General features: G+C 39.3%; 1 protein-coding gene across 1 annotated transcript in view; it reads right to left on the reverse strand.

Moving 5' to 3' along the window:
• LOC146499234 (receptor-type tyrosine-protein phosphatase beta-like) overlaps positions 1 to 13,056 on the reverse strand; it is a 36,840-nt gene extending 23,784 nt beyond the window's left edge. The window contains exons 1-10 of the mRNA XM_085138089.1: positions 12,476 to 13,056; positions 7,162 to 7,540; positions 4,179 to 4,316; positions 3,760 to 3,900; positions 3,047 to 3,307; positions 2,695 to 2,961; positions 2,396 to 2,512; positions 2,112 to 2,258; positions 1,542 to 1,659; positions 1,129 to 1,274 (exon numbers count right to left, since the gene is read on the reverse strand). Coding sequence (XP_084994215.1) covers positions 1,129 to 1,274; positions 1,542 to 1,659; positions 2,112 to 2,258; positions 2,396 to 2,512; positions 2,695 to 2,961; positions 3,047 to 3,307; positions 3,760 to 3,900; positions 4,179 to 4,316; positions 7,162 to 7,540; positions 12,476 to 12,550 — 1,789 coding nt within the window. The 5' untranslated portion in view covers positions 12,551 to 13,056. The remainder of the gene's footprint in view (positions 1 to 1,128; positions 1,275 to 1,541; positions 1,660 to 2,111; positions 2,259 to 2,395; positions 2,513 to 2,694; positions 2,962 to 3,046; positions 3,308 to 3,759; positions 3,901 to 4,178; positions 4,317 to 7,161; positions 7,541 to 12,475) is intronic.
• Between the last annotated feature and the right edge of the window lie 2,565 nt (positions 13,057 to 15,621).

A 15,621-nucleotide genomic window follows, 5' to 3' on the forward strand; every position in this document is an offset into this window, starting at 1 on the left:
TTTGGTTGAGAGGGTCACTGAGTTTTTCCTGTTCACAGACGCCGAATCTGTTCACCACATGGGAACACACAGCAATATTTTCTCTACACAATAAGATCCCAGCAATCAAATTGTGTTACATAAGCTGTCGTGCGTTTGCATGTTTGTGTGTTGTAAACATTTCACAGTTTCTCTGGCTTCCTGAACAGTAACAGTTACTGTAAACTGGAGCTTTTTTGTTAACATGATTTTTTCCCCTCTGACAACAGAATAAAAAATGAGTGTAAATAAATATTGAATTCCAAACAATGTCATATTCACGTGTGCGGAGTACAAACACAGCTGTGCCCTCACCAGGTTCATTATTTAAATACAAGCACTGATTTTTTTTTTCTTTTTCAGCCATTCTGTTGGCAATTTGCTTCTGTGTATTGGCTTGTTATCCTATTGCACGACCCAAGCTTTAGCTTTAGAAAAGGTCATCTAGCATTTGATTTTAGAATACTCGGGAGTTCATGGTTTATGGAAGACTTTATGATTGCTGGGTATCCAGTTTCTGTGGTTGTAAATCAAGCCCAAATCATCAGCCCTTCACCAACATGCAGACAGTAGGTATGAGTTTATTGTGCTGACTAATAAGCTAACCTGGTTCAAACACCCGCTAACTGAGGCCTGTAGAGTCTGCATGATCCGAGCGTGGGGTTAATTTGCTGGAAAATTAATGTTCAAAATAGGACATGTGGAGGGTTGATGTGACAGAGGATATCAGGGATTTATTGAGATGAGGGTTAGGGTTGGGGTTAGGCAGATGATCTGCTGTGGTGACCCTTAAAGTGAGCAGCTGGAAGATGAAGAATGATGGACTATTCCAGATGGGCAAAACATCATCCTTTATAGAGGGGCTCACACTTACTGATGATTATTCAATCAAGTAAAATTGATTAGCTGCTACTTACCCAGTTAATTTCTGTGGAAGTAGGGAGTTTTGACCTTATTTTTCACATGATTTTTATTTTTAGTTTCTATATGTATTTTTTTTTTTTATGATGTGAAATTATTAGAAAGGAGAGACCTCTTAACATAACCCATTAACAAGAAATACATTTTCATCAGAGACTGCAGAGATATAAAGGTTTAATAAAATGTCACCTGTGCGTGCCTCCAGACTGATGGGGTTAGACTGTAGCTTCCCACTGACAGTGACAGCCTGCAGCCTGTAGAGGGTGCCAGGTGTCAAACCAGCCAGCAGCAGAGAAGAAGAGCTAACTGGAACGCTGTAGTTCTGAACCACAACACTAAAAAGGAAAATACATGTTAATATTCACACTGACATGAATAAAAGTTAAAGCAGAGTGGATAAATGTATAACGAGGGACTTTAAAAGCAGCTGTAGATGTTGCTGGTTACACATACTGCATGATTGCAGTTTGACTTCTATCTGTTTTAAGACGTGGTCTGAAAGATGAATGATCTCAGACCTCGTGTAATGCTGTAGATTTTACAAGTGTTTTAAATACCCTGATCAAACAGAAGTTACTGTAATAGTTTCCTTATAGACACACCTATCCCGTAGCAATGTCAACATGTACAAGTCTACATCTCCTGGTGGTTTTGTCCATGAGGCCTCAAGATTGTTGACGCCCATGTTTCTCAGAGTGAAGGCATGCAATTCCATGGGAACTGAAGACAAACAAAAACACATAAGGAACTTAAAGTAAATGAACATCTTCCCAAAATACTTAAACATTCCTTAAGCCATTCAATAACACTTATCCTAGCATTCAGTTTTTTAACTTTTACTGTTCTATAAATGCTATTATTGTATGTTGTATATATATATATATATATATATATATATATATATATATATATATATATATATATAGCGAGAGAGAGAGAGAGAAAGAGAGAGAGTTAATTGTCATTAAAATAGTTAAAATTACATTCTGATATTTTGAACAATATCATAATCTTTTCTGACACTGTACGTCATGTTCAGTTATCTGAGAAAAACTTTCCACATTTTTACATGCCAAAATAAAATCAGTTGAACTGGTGTTCTTTCCTACGGTACCTCGTGGGGACCTGCAGTTTTACTACCACCAACACACGGGCAGTGTAAAAACACACACCTGTTCTCCCCTCCACAGAAACAGAGGTGTTCAGTTTCCCACTTCTGGTTGTCACGGTAATGGTGTACAGTCTACCAGGTGTGAGGACATTGAAGGTGCACTCCCTCATATTTGGCTCCACTGTCCTGGTAGCCTCTGTGTTATTACCTAGGAGACAGCAGGAAGTATAATGAAGAAAAATCCCCTTTTTCTAACATTTAAGAGTCAAACTTTTGAAAATAACAATGCTGATTTCAGAGAGTTTACAAAAAAAGAAAAATACTGGTAGGCTGTACTGTTATTACCATGGTAAAGGGTGAGGAAGTAGCTGTCACGTAACCCCAAGGGGGAGTGGCTCCACATAGCACTGAGTGAGGTCTGATCAGAGTGACGAATGTGGAGATCCAATACCGAAGCAGGAGCTGCAGATACAGACGGAAAAGCAGCAAGTTTTACTGCAAGTTGTTATTCTGGCACACCAGTGCAGGAGCCCAGTTCAGCCCTTACTTTGAAGTGGTCAGATTAGTCAGTACCACAGGTCAAAGCTGAACTTCACAAGTATGATATGTACTATCATATGTATTCGTGCTGATATATTTCTGACCTGTTGATCCCTCACAGCTACTCTCAGCTGTCAGTCCTCCACTCTCCACTCTCAACACAACTCTGTACACCCTCCCTGGTGTTAGTCCTGCACTGGGGATGCTGAAGTTCACTGCCTCCTGGTCCAGAGATGTGCTGACTATCTGTTGAGAGCCATCAAATAGGAACAGCCTGTAGTTCTCCCAGTGACCAGCTGGAGGTGACCAAGCCAGGAAGAGGCCACCAGAGGTAGAGGGAGACAAGGTGAGGAGGGATGCTGGAGCTGGAGCTGGAGACAAGAAGACACCAGGGTGAGGGGAAAGGGGGGAAACAAAAAAAATAAAATAAAGGGCAGCTTCATTTCATCATCTCACCTGTCCTGACAGTGATTTCTGATTGGTTTGTCAGTCTGCCACTCCTAGAAGTCACTGTAAGCTGATAGGCTGAGCCAGGAGTCAGCTGATGGATGGTGACCTCTGTGATGTTCCCAGGCAGGGTGGTCTCCCAGAGCCTCGTGATATTGGATGTGAGCGTGACAATGAGAGCGTCCAGGTCGCCTTTGGGCTTTTGCCACGACAACAGCAAGCTGGTGCTATTCTCGTAGTTAGTGGTGAGGTTGAAAACAGCAGAAGGCACTAAAGAGAAAAGAGACTCAAATGTAACATTTACTTGTTTTCCATTTTTCTTTGCTGTCTTCCTGATTTGTTTCCTTTACTGTTTCACTCTCTCCTTCTTTAGTGAAGGAGTTTGTTTCTGTTTTTCTGACTGTCCTGACTGTTTGTCCGACTTGTCTGACTGTTTCTGTTTTTCTGACCGTCCTTGTTTTTTGTCCTTCTTTTCTTTCTGCTGTCTAAATTTTGTTTAATTCCTTCATTTTATTTCTTTTTCTCTCTTGCTTTTTGTTTTTTTGCTTTTTCTGCTGTCACTCCTTCCTGTCTTGTTTCCTTGTTTTATTCTTGCTTAATTTCTTTCTTTATCTTGTATCTTTTGCTTTTTGCCTTTCCATCTTTTTTATCCCTTCATTCATTCACTCATTTACCTCTTTCCTCCTGTCATTACTCTTCCCCCTCTCACTCTCCTCCCTCACCTGTCTGAGCCTCGATGGTCCGGCTGTTTTGCAGCTTGCCGCCCTCTGTCACCACAGTAATGTTGTACAGTCGACCTGGCACCAGGCTGTTTAGTGTGTGTCGTGTTGTTGTGCTCCCTAAAGTCTCGTTCTTCAGCAGACCTGCAGACATGACAGTGAAGAAAAAGTTAAGAGGCTGAAAGCTTCAGACTGCTTGAAACAATCAGCTAAAAGCATTTTTTTTCCTGTTCTTCAATCTGAAAGAACCTGAAATGTAAACTCACTCATGGTGCCTTATTTTAAACTGTGAATCATGCAGAGCTACTCTGGTAGAGTCCAGGATTAAAAGTATGGAAACGCTGAGAGTGGATGATTGCATCAGGGCTGTTTCTTTTGAGGACATGGATGATCATAAGCAGTTAGAAACATCACAGACGTACCGGACTGATCTGGACTCTCAGACTGTTCCCACAGCTGAAGCCTGAAGCGCTGCGTCCTGCCGTTTCCGGCCTGCCAGGAAAGACTTAGACTGCTGCAGGTCCTGGATGTCACCGCCAGGCCGATCACCGCCGAGGGCTCTAAGACAAGAGCAAATTAAACATTAAACTAAATAATTCAATCTACAGCCCGCTTTAACCTTTTGCCTTGCATGCTTATTTCATTTAATCATTTGTACCTGTTCCAGCTTTTGTAAGGTTAAGTGCAAAGACTTGCGAGCGTTTAAATGCCCATTTAGGCTGGCTGTTCTGATTTTTGTTGTTTACTCCCCCCAACCCCTGTCGTTTTTGTTTTTTTGTTTTTAAAGAAAAGCTAATTGCGGAAACTTTAACTGTTTATTTGTGGGGATTGTGATGACTGTATTTGACCTCAGTCTGGAGTGGCTGGTGACACAAGAGTACTTTTTTAACAACCCTGTGAGGCTGCAGAGAGGCGATGTGGGAGAATTTCAAACAGGCGTGTGTGTGTGTCAGCAGGCCTCCCACGATGTTCAGACTTTGATGACAAGGCCACAGATGGTTGCGATGGATCCTTTTCCTGCTGAAACCTCCCTGCAGTCCGACTGACCTTCATGTTCAAAATATATAATTTACCTTAAAGGAACAGTCCCACTGTTTCAGACACAACATGGAGCTCTTCCATGTTCGAGCTCAACACATCCTTTGGTTAGATGACAACCACAACAACAGTGGACACAAACACAATGCTGTAACGCAGCACATGTGAACATGGTGCAGCTCGAGGCCCGTTTAGCATCCAGTTATTTCTTTGTTCTTTGTTTAAGCTTTTCTGACCCACAAAGCTACGACTGGTCTGAAGAATTTAGGACTAGTTCTGTGCAGCCAGTCGCAGCCCTCTTCCTAAAACTGCTGTGAAGAAATGCCACCATGCTAATGGTTAAAGGCTACAAAGAAGTAAAGACATGGCATCAACATAGACCTTCACTGTGAAATGATTAGAAGTATCTTTACTCTGTAACTGGCATACATGAACACTTTAAGAACTCTCTCATAACCTGAACCCAACATTTTTCCTCTGTTGCCAACCAACTCTCTGAAATGAGCACAGGAAACCTCGACACCACCCATAGTTCAGAGTAGAGAGCTTGTATTTGTTTCCAATAGCCTGAACATGATTTATGAAATTTGACCATTTTCTGTTACTATATGGGATAAAAATCAATGTCAGAAAATGATAACGGTTGCTTTTTTTATAGAAACTGTTAGCATTCATACATCTGCTGCTTAAGTCTGAAGTCAATCGTTTTCAGGTTCACATTCTCAAATCAAATAAACACAGAGTTAAAATTGTTTCAGCTCCAATAAAATCATCAGTGTGTCTTCTCTCCAGGAGCTGTAATAAGGTGTGATGTTCAAACTTCTACAACAAACAGGACTGATGAGGTTTTAGTTTTACAAACATCCTATGAGGTCTTATCTTAAAGACCTCTTAGTACTTTTCTTCTGTCTTCCTCCCCTTACACCCAGCCAGCCGCATCAGATGGCCACCCCTCCCTGAGCCTGGCTCTGCTGGAGGTTTCTTCCTATTGAAAGGGAGTTTTTCCTTCCCACTATCACCAAGTGCTTGAGCATAGTTTGATGGTCGGGGTTTTCCCTGTTTTATTGTAGAATCTTTACCTTACAATATAAAGCACCTTGGCAAAACCGCTGTTGTGATTTGGTGGTATATACATAAAACTTAACTGAACCAAGTTAGAAATTAGCTACTTAGTTTGTATCTGGAGAGGATATACCATGTTCTGACTTTCTTTATAAAAAGTCTTAAATGTAGAGTTCTGCTATAACTTTGCCATAAATTTGGACAAAAATAAAGATGAAAACTAAATAGTGATGTTTGGAAGGTTAACTTAGTTAAATATAAAACGAAAGTCGGGATTAAGAAAGCTTGAATAATCTAGTAAGCTACAGGTGGATGGTTCTGTATCTAAAGATATCTTCAAATATCTTCAATACTAAGTTTCTATGTTCTTTGAGACGTGAGACAGTTGCCTGGTTCATAGTTTGATTTTTCAACCAACTAACCAACCAACCAAGCCGGCAACCAAATAAATACATGTGATGTAAAAATATTTGACCAGTCCACTAAAGGTCAGTGGATGTAACAGTCGGCATGCCACAGAAGATAAGAAACCACAAACGCCACAGTAGAAGTGCTTTGCATTTCTGAGAAGGTTACTGTCGGGACTCGATTGGGTGCAGCAACACCCAGTTTCCCCCAAACTCAACACACACATGAACACAAACACACACTTATACACACCTTCACACCCTTTCCCAGTGCTTCCCACAGAACAAAGAAACAATGGAGGCAGGAAATGGCTGAACCCTGAGCTCTGCCCACGATGGAAATACACACTGAGGGTCCAACTTCTGTTCTGGACTCCCGCCAGCGTAGAGACACAACACACACACATGCATTTACTTTAACAACTCTATCACTCTCTCTCAGCAGGGCAGGGGTTCCTGTTGCTAATCACAGAGCTGCAGAGAGGGGAAGCTGCATGACATTAACTCTGAGATACACAAAGACATGGAGGTCGAGTCCTGTTGGTTCACTTCAAACGCGAGAGGGCAGAGGAGATGGAAACAATGCAATGAAACAGAAAACAATAGAGTATTAGCTCCACTATAGTGAATGGGGTTTAAGTCTGTGAACTGGTGCAGGTATGGTGTGTTTAGCACCGTGTCAAATAAAATAAAAATTTGTCATGCCCTAATAAAACTACAAGAAGTAGCAGAAATGTCACATGTTCAACATAAATTAATTGTGCATTTGTAAACAAAATTACTGAGTATTCTAAGTAAGTAAGGAGTATGCACATAAATATGGATACTTCCGTCAACAGTATGTATCTTTTTTGAATATTTTAAATTTTTGACACATCTAGATGGGATCAGGACTTACTGGTGTGCACTGTGATGTTTGCAGACTCCTGATCTGTCTTCGACTGCACCTGCAGCTGGTAGGTGGTCCCAGGCTCCAGGTGATCCAGAACACAGGTGAAAACTTCTCTCATGCTCTTGTTTCCTCCCGCTTCAACTCCTAGCTGGTCGGTTCCTACATGATGTGCTCTGCTTGAACCCTCCACCGCCTCCTCTTCTCTTGTTCTTTGCCTACACTCGATGCCATCTGTATCTGGAGAGGTCACAGTGAAAGAGCAGTTCTGTCCAGGTGTGCTCACAGTCAGTGATATGGAGTCCAGACTGGATACCAGTTCAGATAAGGAGATGCTACATGGTGAAGAAGCTACATTTTCCTCTGTGGGAGCTGCGCTGCTTCCATTCTGACAGAAGAGATCAAACATCAGTGAGAAGAAACATTGAGAGGAAAATTTTAGAAATAAAAGCATAACATGAGTTTTTTCCAGGTGTTTGTGACCAAAAGGTACACCAGTTAATACTGGGAAAAAACCTCAATGCCTGAGCAAGGAAACCAAAAGCTGCATTTCTCTACTTGAGGCTTCAAAAAAAAAAATAAATAAAAAAAAATAATATATATATATATATATATATACATATATATACATATATATATATATATATATATATATATATATATATATATATATATATACATATATATACATATACATATATATATATATATATATATATATACATATATATATATACATATACATATATGTATATATATGTATCTATATATATACATATATATATATATATATATATATATATATATATATATATATATATACATATACATATATATATATATATATATATATAAAGGAAAAGAAGATCTCACAAAACACAGCGGGAGTCTTTTTGGGGATGCAATATTTCTGATGGAACAGCTGCAGAAGTGACAGAAAAAAAAACTATGCTACAGAAAGGATGCAGGTAAAGTGTGTTTTAATGGGATGAGTTGTTTAATATTGTAATTATATGTTCACTTCTAGCCGTTTACCATTAGCTCGTCACTTCTGTCTCCCCAAAAACACCTCCGTTGTGTTCCGTGAGGATGTCTTTTGTGAGCTGATGTTGTCTTTTCTTCTTTGAGTTGTAGTGCATTTGACCTCTCAGGTCCACCGTACTGAAATTCTGAGAACTGATTTTGGATGTTGCTGAGCACTAATGAGCAGGTCTCTGCATCTGTTAGCCAATACCACCCTATCATCCAAATATGGTTAACAGTTTCTACAGACATGTTGATGCTGGAGCGTTCAGGAATCTGCAGCCTGTTTTCCATAAGGGAGGAAACAACAGACTTTTATAGTCTGCTTTCAACTCTACAGGAGGCTCATTCCCAAAATTAAGACGTTGGGCGTTGCTGTACTTTGATCCCATTGTTCTGATAACTTTCTGAAGTTCTGGCTACAGAGGAGCCAAAACTTAAGTAGTACTCAGATCATGAGTCCAAATTTTCCCCACCCTTCTTAATTTTGATCAGCAAACAAAAACATTTTTTTCATTTTTCTTTAATATTTTCTGCTTTCCAAATATTTTTCCGATTTTGACTCACACAGGAATAGGGGCATATTTTGGTGTTGATGCTCCAACCACTGAGAGGTAAGAGCCCAGTTTGACCTGCAAAGTTGGCACTGGGAAGTAAGGGGGGTGGTGTAAGTTGAGCGGCTATTTTTAGAGTCCTTTTTATACCTTGCTCAGTAGTTTGTTTTTTCCTACTTGTTTTTGGCTTTCAATTTAACTCACTGAGGTTCAGACCCTAAAAACAACTCAACTGGGTTTAGGAAAGGATCACAGAGGGACACAATGATGCCACCAGTTGCATTTGGAAGAGTGCTAAGTTATCAGCTAATGCCAGCTAAATTAGTTAGCACGCTGCATCCATAGACTGTATCAGAGCATCACACAGACTCCTGCTAATCAGTGCTCTGCAACATCCAAATAAAATCCTAGAATGAATCCTAGAATCCTCAAAACTGCAGCTCAGACATCTTGGACGGTCTGTTAGTACTATAACCTCACAGCAGCCATATTAGTGGTCAGATAATGTCATTAAAAATGCTCCACAATGCTCCAACAGCACAAACACAGTCCAGAAGTCCAGTTCAGTGACTCCAGTTAACTGAGGTGAAGCCTAGCACACAGCTAGCAGCTCCAGCAACCTGTGCCACCGTCCATTTAGCAGTCAAAGAGACCAGGCCCCCAACAATGCCAACTGTAAGCCAATTTAAAGAGGTAAGTTATAAAAATATTCTGTAAAATTGTTATGAAGAGACTAAATTAGCTATAGAGACCAATGCATGCTGTGAACGTATTTATACATAATTCCTGCTTTAAAGTTGACCATTTTAAAATGTTTATAGGGACTGACTTGCTTTTGAAGTCAGTCCCTATATGACGGGAAGTCATATAGGGAAGTCAGTCCCTATATGACGTCTACTTGACGTCAGTCCCTGAAATCAAGTAGACATCAGTGGAACAGCAGATTTTGTCTAACGGCCCCAGATGTTGCTACTTGGCTAACAACATTAATAAGCTTTGAGATTCACACACCTTTATCACTAATGTAGTATCCCACTCTGTCAAGCTACACACCAATGGACACTTTGTGTGTGACTTAGTCATACCAGCAGTGCAGCTTTGACAAAACAGCATTAATTAATGAGACTGAGGTGCACAAGGCTATCAAAGCGTCACCCAAAATGAGCAAAAATAGAATCAAATTTATTTGGTTCACCTCATGAGGGTCCAATCAGAAATGGCAGAAACTGACCGATCAAACCAACAAGCTTTTTAGCAACTACTGTCAGCGTCTGCTGCAAAGTATAAAGATTAAGAGTTTATTTTAGTAAAAGGGCTGATTTTAAGGCTTTGAGAGCTGCAGAGTTTCTGAAGTATCCACCGCACGGACAGTTATTCAGCTGTGCTATTTAAAGAGCTGCGACTGCATGTTTGTGCGTTTTTATCCCGTTTTGGGTTTGACTGTTGAACTGACCTCCTCTGTACTATGATAACAAAGTTGGAGATAGTTGCTTCTGAGCTTTTTGTCCTCAAATTTTGGCCAGCACAAGAGAAAATAAAACAATTTGTCACTGATAATGAAGTTCAGGGAGTTCAGAGACAACAATGCGGCAATGAGGCGACAGTCAGGAAGAGAAGGAAGTGCGACTGAGGAAAATGGGACTGTATAAATGTTGGTGTAACTTACTAATCACAGAAGTAGCAGCATGAGGTTATGGATAAATCAACCTTCAATCGGCTTTGATATACTTTGATATAGTTGGAATTCTTTATTAATAAAGAAATGCCTGAACTGCCCCCAAACACTAATGTGAGCTAAACCTTGGCTTACTGTGAGGTCAGACTCATTAACCCTGTCCTACCCAGATAACTGACAGTGAGACTAGTCTGGGCTTCATCTTGCAAAAGTTAAGCACTGGAAAATGTGTGCTATGGCATGTCCAAATGTGGCCCACATGTCATAGCACACCTCATATGTGGCACATCATCGTTAAACCTCTGGGAGATTTCAGGCAGTCAGTCAAAGTCAAATATGGCCAAGCAAAACTGTACAGGAGCCAAACCTTCACTGCTACTTGGGTAAACCTGCTGATGTGCAGTTTTTGGTTTTTGCCAACAATCATCAGAGTGTAAACCTGAAGACTGGCTAGAAGTAAAATGTACTTTTCAGTGTTTCTTTCACTGAACAAACATAAAGAAACATGAAACTGAAGCAATGATAGTAAGAACATCCCATTTTTTTACTTCTGAAAAGAAAAATACATATTTATTATTTGGAACTGTAATCTAGAAATGCATTCATCAGGAGCATGTGTTTCTTCTCTGCTTTTCTGCAATCACATCTGCATCAAACAAGTGACTCGCTTGTTTGAGTGTTTTAACCGCCAGGTCCACATATGTGGACATCACATTTTGGGTTGTCTAGACCAAAATACTAAATTTTGCTCTACAAGGCCCTGATATCCACTTACAAGGACATTATAATGCCACTGTTCTATCGAAATTTAAAACAAATGTCCTCAATTGTGGATCTCATTTTTCTCAGAAACAAAAATTGGGTAAAAAAATTTACATTCATCAGGTCCCAATATGTCCAAATATCAAAGAGAAATTAAAAATGCATGCCATGGAAGACTTCAGGTCTCAGGAGGTTAAAGTGGATGGAGGTATATTTAATGAAGTGAACCGTGCAAAAAGAAATCATTTTATACATGGAAAAATGTTTTAGATTGTGTAAATGCTCCATCACATGTTGGAGCTCAAAGAAACACAAAGAAAGATGGCACTTCATGAGGTTTTCCCTTTGCAGTAACAGGTGTCACCAAAGAAGACAAACTGTATCGCACAAACTTTTGTTTGTATCAAACTCAAAGTCTAAATTATAATTTTTAAAGGATTCATTTCAAATAAAGTCCCATACATTTCTGGCAATTTTCTTGATTAAACATTTCCGTTTTGGTGTTTAGAACAGGTCAAAAGCCTTTGAAAAGTGTTGAATGTTAATCAAATCAAACACTATGCATAGTTCACTGGTGACCTGATGGATGCTAACACCAAGATTTGTTTGTCATGAAGACAAATCTTTCTTAAAAAGATGAAAAATACAGATTGTTCTAAATATATACGTATATGTATATATATATTTGGTTGGTTTAAGACAAAGTTTGCTGTTAAATCTCAAGTTTTCTAACTAAGAAGGACAAGGTCCTTAAAGCTTGACATTAAGATAAATTAACCTGTTTTCATCTTTTTAGGCTAAACAGTGAATCTACTCTATGTAACATCTCACATGGATTTCTCACATGGCTATTTTATTTATCTCATTGCGTGTAATTTTATTCACACGTGACTTCTTTGGTATTTAAAATGTAAAAAAAGAAGGGCCAGTTTTATTTTGCATTTTAATTTAAAGAACTGAAAGAAACCATGATTTAATATTTGCTCATCTTGCATTAGGCACATTTTTGAAAACAGAGTCGCGCAAACTTGTTCACAAAGCACTTTGTTTCTTTTCTTATTGCATTTTTGTAAAAGTCCATGAAATATATAATAATTACTAAATTTCTAAAAAAAAAAAAAAAAAATTACATATTTGAAAAAGTAAAAAAAAGTTTGCATTGTATCCGAGATGAGCCTCGACTACAGGAGCATGCAGAGTGATCAAAGTTAATCTAAAGAGTAACTCAGATCGCACAAGGTTGATATCACATCTGAAGCTTCTTATGTATGTGCTCGTTTTCTACACAGATCATGAACGTCAGACTGACCTGATGCAGCAGCAGCAGCAGCAACGAGGTGAACCGCAGACAGCAGAAATAACTGCAAACTTTACATTTCAGCATTTTGATCCTGTCTCAGATCCCCACACGGATCATGCACCACCATAATCCTGAGGCTGAGGTAGGACGGGTGTGTTTGTATTCACTGTTTCAGGTGGATGGTAGAAAATATCCTTCTCTTTAGTCTCTTTTGTGTTCAGCAAAGAATCCAAGTCCTGATAGGAAACCGAAGAAAAATGTTGAAAAAAAAGTGGTTAAATGTCCCTTTTTAATATCTTTTAAAATATTATTCCTTTTTAGACAAATTTTTTTAATTTTCCCAGGAAATGTGGTTTTATTTATCCGTCGTCTCTGCTCTGCCTCGTGTCCATCCTCTCCTTAAACCTCTCAGAGTAAAACAGCCTTTCCCCTCTTTGCGCTCCCTGTCTCACCAGCTGTATGTCTCTCTTCCTGCCTGTCTGTCTGTCACTCTATAGTGTTGAGGTTGGGACTCAGTAGCGGACTTCCTCAATCAGGCCAACAGACCTGTGAGTCACTGCAAAGGCACGACTACAAACCCCAGCCTGGATGGAGGCTAAAAATAGGCCTGCAACTACAATAGCAGCACACCTTGATGCACCGACAGCAGAGGTAGATGTTAAAAATAGAGACGAGTGTTTGATTAAATCTCACTGAGACTGAAGTTTAAAGTTTGCTCCGTCTCTCTTTTTTAGTGACAGCTTTGTCTTTGGATGCAGCTCCATTAGTAACGTTGCTGTTTCTGTGGGTCTATATTCGGCTCAGCTGTATATTCAACTCTAACAAGTCTTCTATTGAGTAGGTTTACAAGCTAAACGCCAAGCGACTGTTACTCCCTTCAATGGCAAGTGACCTGCTGGATATTCAGAGAGCATAAAACCAGTGCATCAAAGAGCTGGGGAATTATTTTTATAGAGCCAACATCAATGATGATTATATTCATATAAGAATTTATATGTATGACTAAACTCTATCTTAAGAAAAGATATAATCCATAAAGTTTCTTGATTAAACATTTCCGTTTCTAGCCATGTAGTGGCTAGAATTTTGTTTGCACTGACAACAACAGGTCTCATTCTCAACAGGTGTTGGACTTCACCAGCACTGCCCTTTGTCCACAATTCTTTTTAGGTATTTGTCAGCAGCCTTTCGTGAAAAGGTTCCTGTTAGGTGATATATTTAAGGTGGCCCAAGGATTGCTTCACTGAGTGATGAACTCTGGCTTGCCCTGCAGCAGTTTGCAGCTGAGTGCAAATCAAGGAGTAAGGGTTAATACCTCAAAGCCTGAGGCCATGGACATTTCCTGGACACCAGCTAGATAATATACTCCATGCATTACTACCAGGGGCAGGCCAACCCAGGACGTGCTGGATTATGCTTCTTGGCTGGCTCGGTGTCCCTGCAGTGGAGTTAGAGGCCTCATTTAGGGAGGGGGAGGTCTGGGCATTTCTGGTTACACTGTGGTCACCATGACATGGACCAAGATGAGCATCAGAAATGGATTGATGGTTTAATAGGTCAGTATAACGAGACAGAGCCATGGTTTATTTAATGGATATGCATTAAATATATGCAACCAACACTTCTCAAAAGGAGCAACGTGACAGCGAGGGGGCTCCATTTCTTCTTTCGAAGTTTTACGACTACCAGCAATCAGCTGCTGAGTGCTTACAGGCGAGTTTCCATCATCCATGCAAACTACAGACAACCGTGTCAATCTGCGAGCAACCAAAGAATTCACAAGAAGATTTTGGTGCATCATCTTCTAATTTCGCCTAACAAAGTCCACCAACCTCAGGGAATACACAGCATTCCCTAGTGAGGACCCCAGGGGGACCCCAGTGTCTGAGACACAGTATTGGACAAAGTGGTTTTCCAACAACCACAGTATTTGGGTTTTTTTTTTGTTTTTTCCATAGCAGAATTTTAACATAGAAGCCTAACACATCCTTACATGTGTGACAAACTGCTAAATACTGGAAATCAAATTTCAGCTTTTCCATTTTTTACTGTACAACTTTTATCTTGTAGTTTCAATAAATACAAGTCAAAATAATAAATACCATGAAAGTTATTTGGAAAATTCAGATTTGTTGGTTCTTGTCTGTAATGCCTAATTAGCTATAATTGTGCTTTCAGGCCTCTGGTTAGCTTTCTAGCATGATGGAGTTTTGTTTATATTATCTTTGTAAAAAAAAACGTAATAATTCTAATTCAGTTTTGTGTTATGAATTTCTCTACCGTTTCCCCTTTTCCTCCCAAAATATATACACTTAATTATCCACGATAACAAGACAATGATCGGTAGATTTCTGGCCAGGGCTGCCAAAGATCAAATCTGAGCCAGAAAAGGTCAAAGTCGACTTCTTTATGAAGCAGTGTTACAAGTTAAAGGCCAAACTCCTTTTGTTTCAGTTAGTTTGAGCTACATTTAGTCATCCCCACCTCTTTCCTTCCTTCCTGCTCCCCTCCTCTCTCTCTCTCTCTCTCTTAATCATAGTTTCTAGGAACAAAAATTTTCAGCTCTACACAAGTTAGTCTTTAGTGTGACTCTGACCATTAAACATTTCATTTTATGGAATCTGGTAAATTTCTATGCAACAGTTTGTGCAGGGGTTACTCTCAAATATTTTACTGTATACTAAAAGTTTCTCTCCCAAAGTAAGCTCTATAAATGTGTGTCACTTTTTCGTGTCATGTTGACCGCTTCTCCCAGTCTCTGTTCAAATGTGACTTTTAGGTGTTTTTGTAACGCCACATTGCTCACATTCCTCACATTCCTCAAAAAGATTTGCACATACAAATACATGATGCTTAATTTAGAAACTGAGACAACTCCCTTTAAAATTTCCCCATTTAATTTTTTTTAGCTGCTGTTTATTGAGAAGATGCCAATTAAATGCTGGGATTAAAACTTTAAATTTAACCACAGTAAATTAACGTATCTCAGCTGTAATGTCATAATTTCTCAATGTTTCCAGAATCCCTACATATACTATTAAATAATAATATAAATATTTTTTTCCCATTTATGTCTTTCTTTTCTGATACACTTTGTAAGTTGAAGTTATTTTGATTTATTTTAACAACTGTTGGATTGTAATATTATTGTCATA

This window comes from Neolamprologus multifasciatus, chromosome 17 (genome assembly GCF_963576455.1).
Source record: "Neolamprologus multifasciatus chromosome 17, fNeoMul1.2, whole genome shotgun sequence".
Classification (NCBI taxonomy): Eukaryota; Metazoa; Chordata; class Actinopteri; order Cichliformes; family Cichlidae; genus Neolamprologus; species Neolamprologus multifasciatus.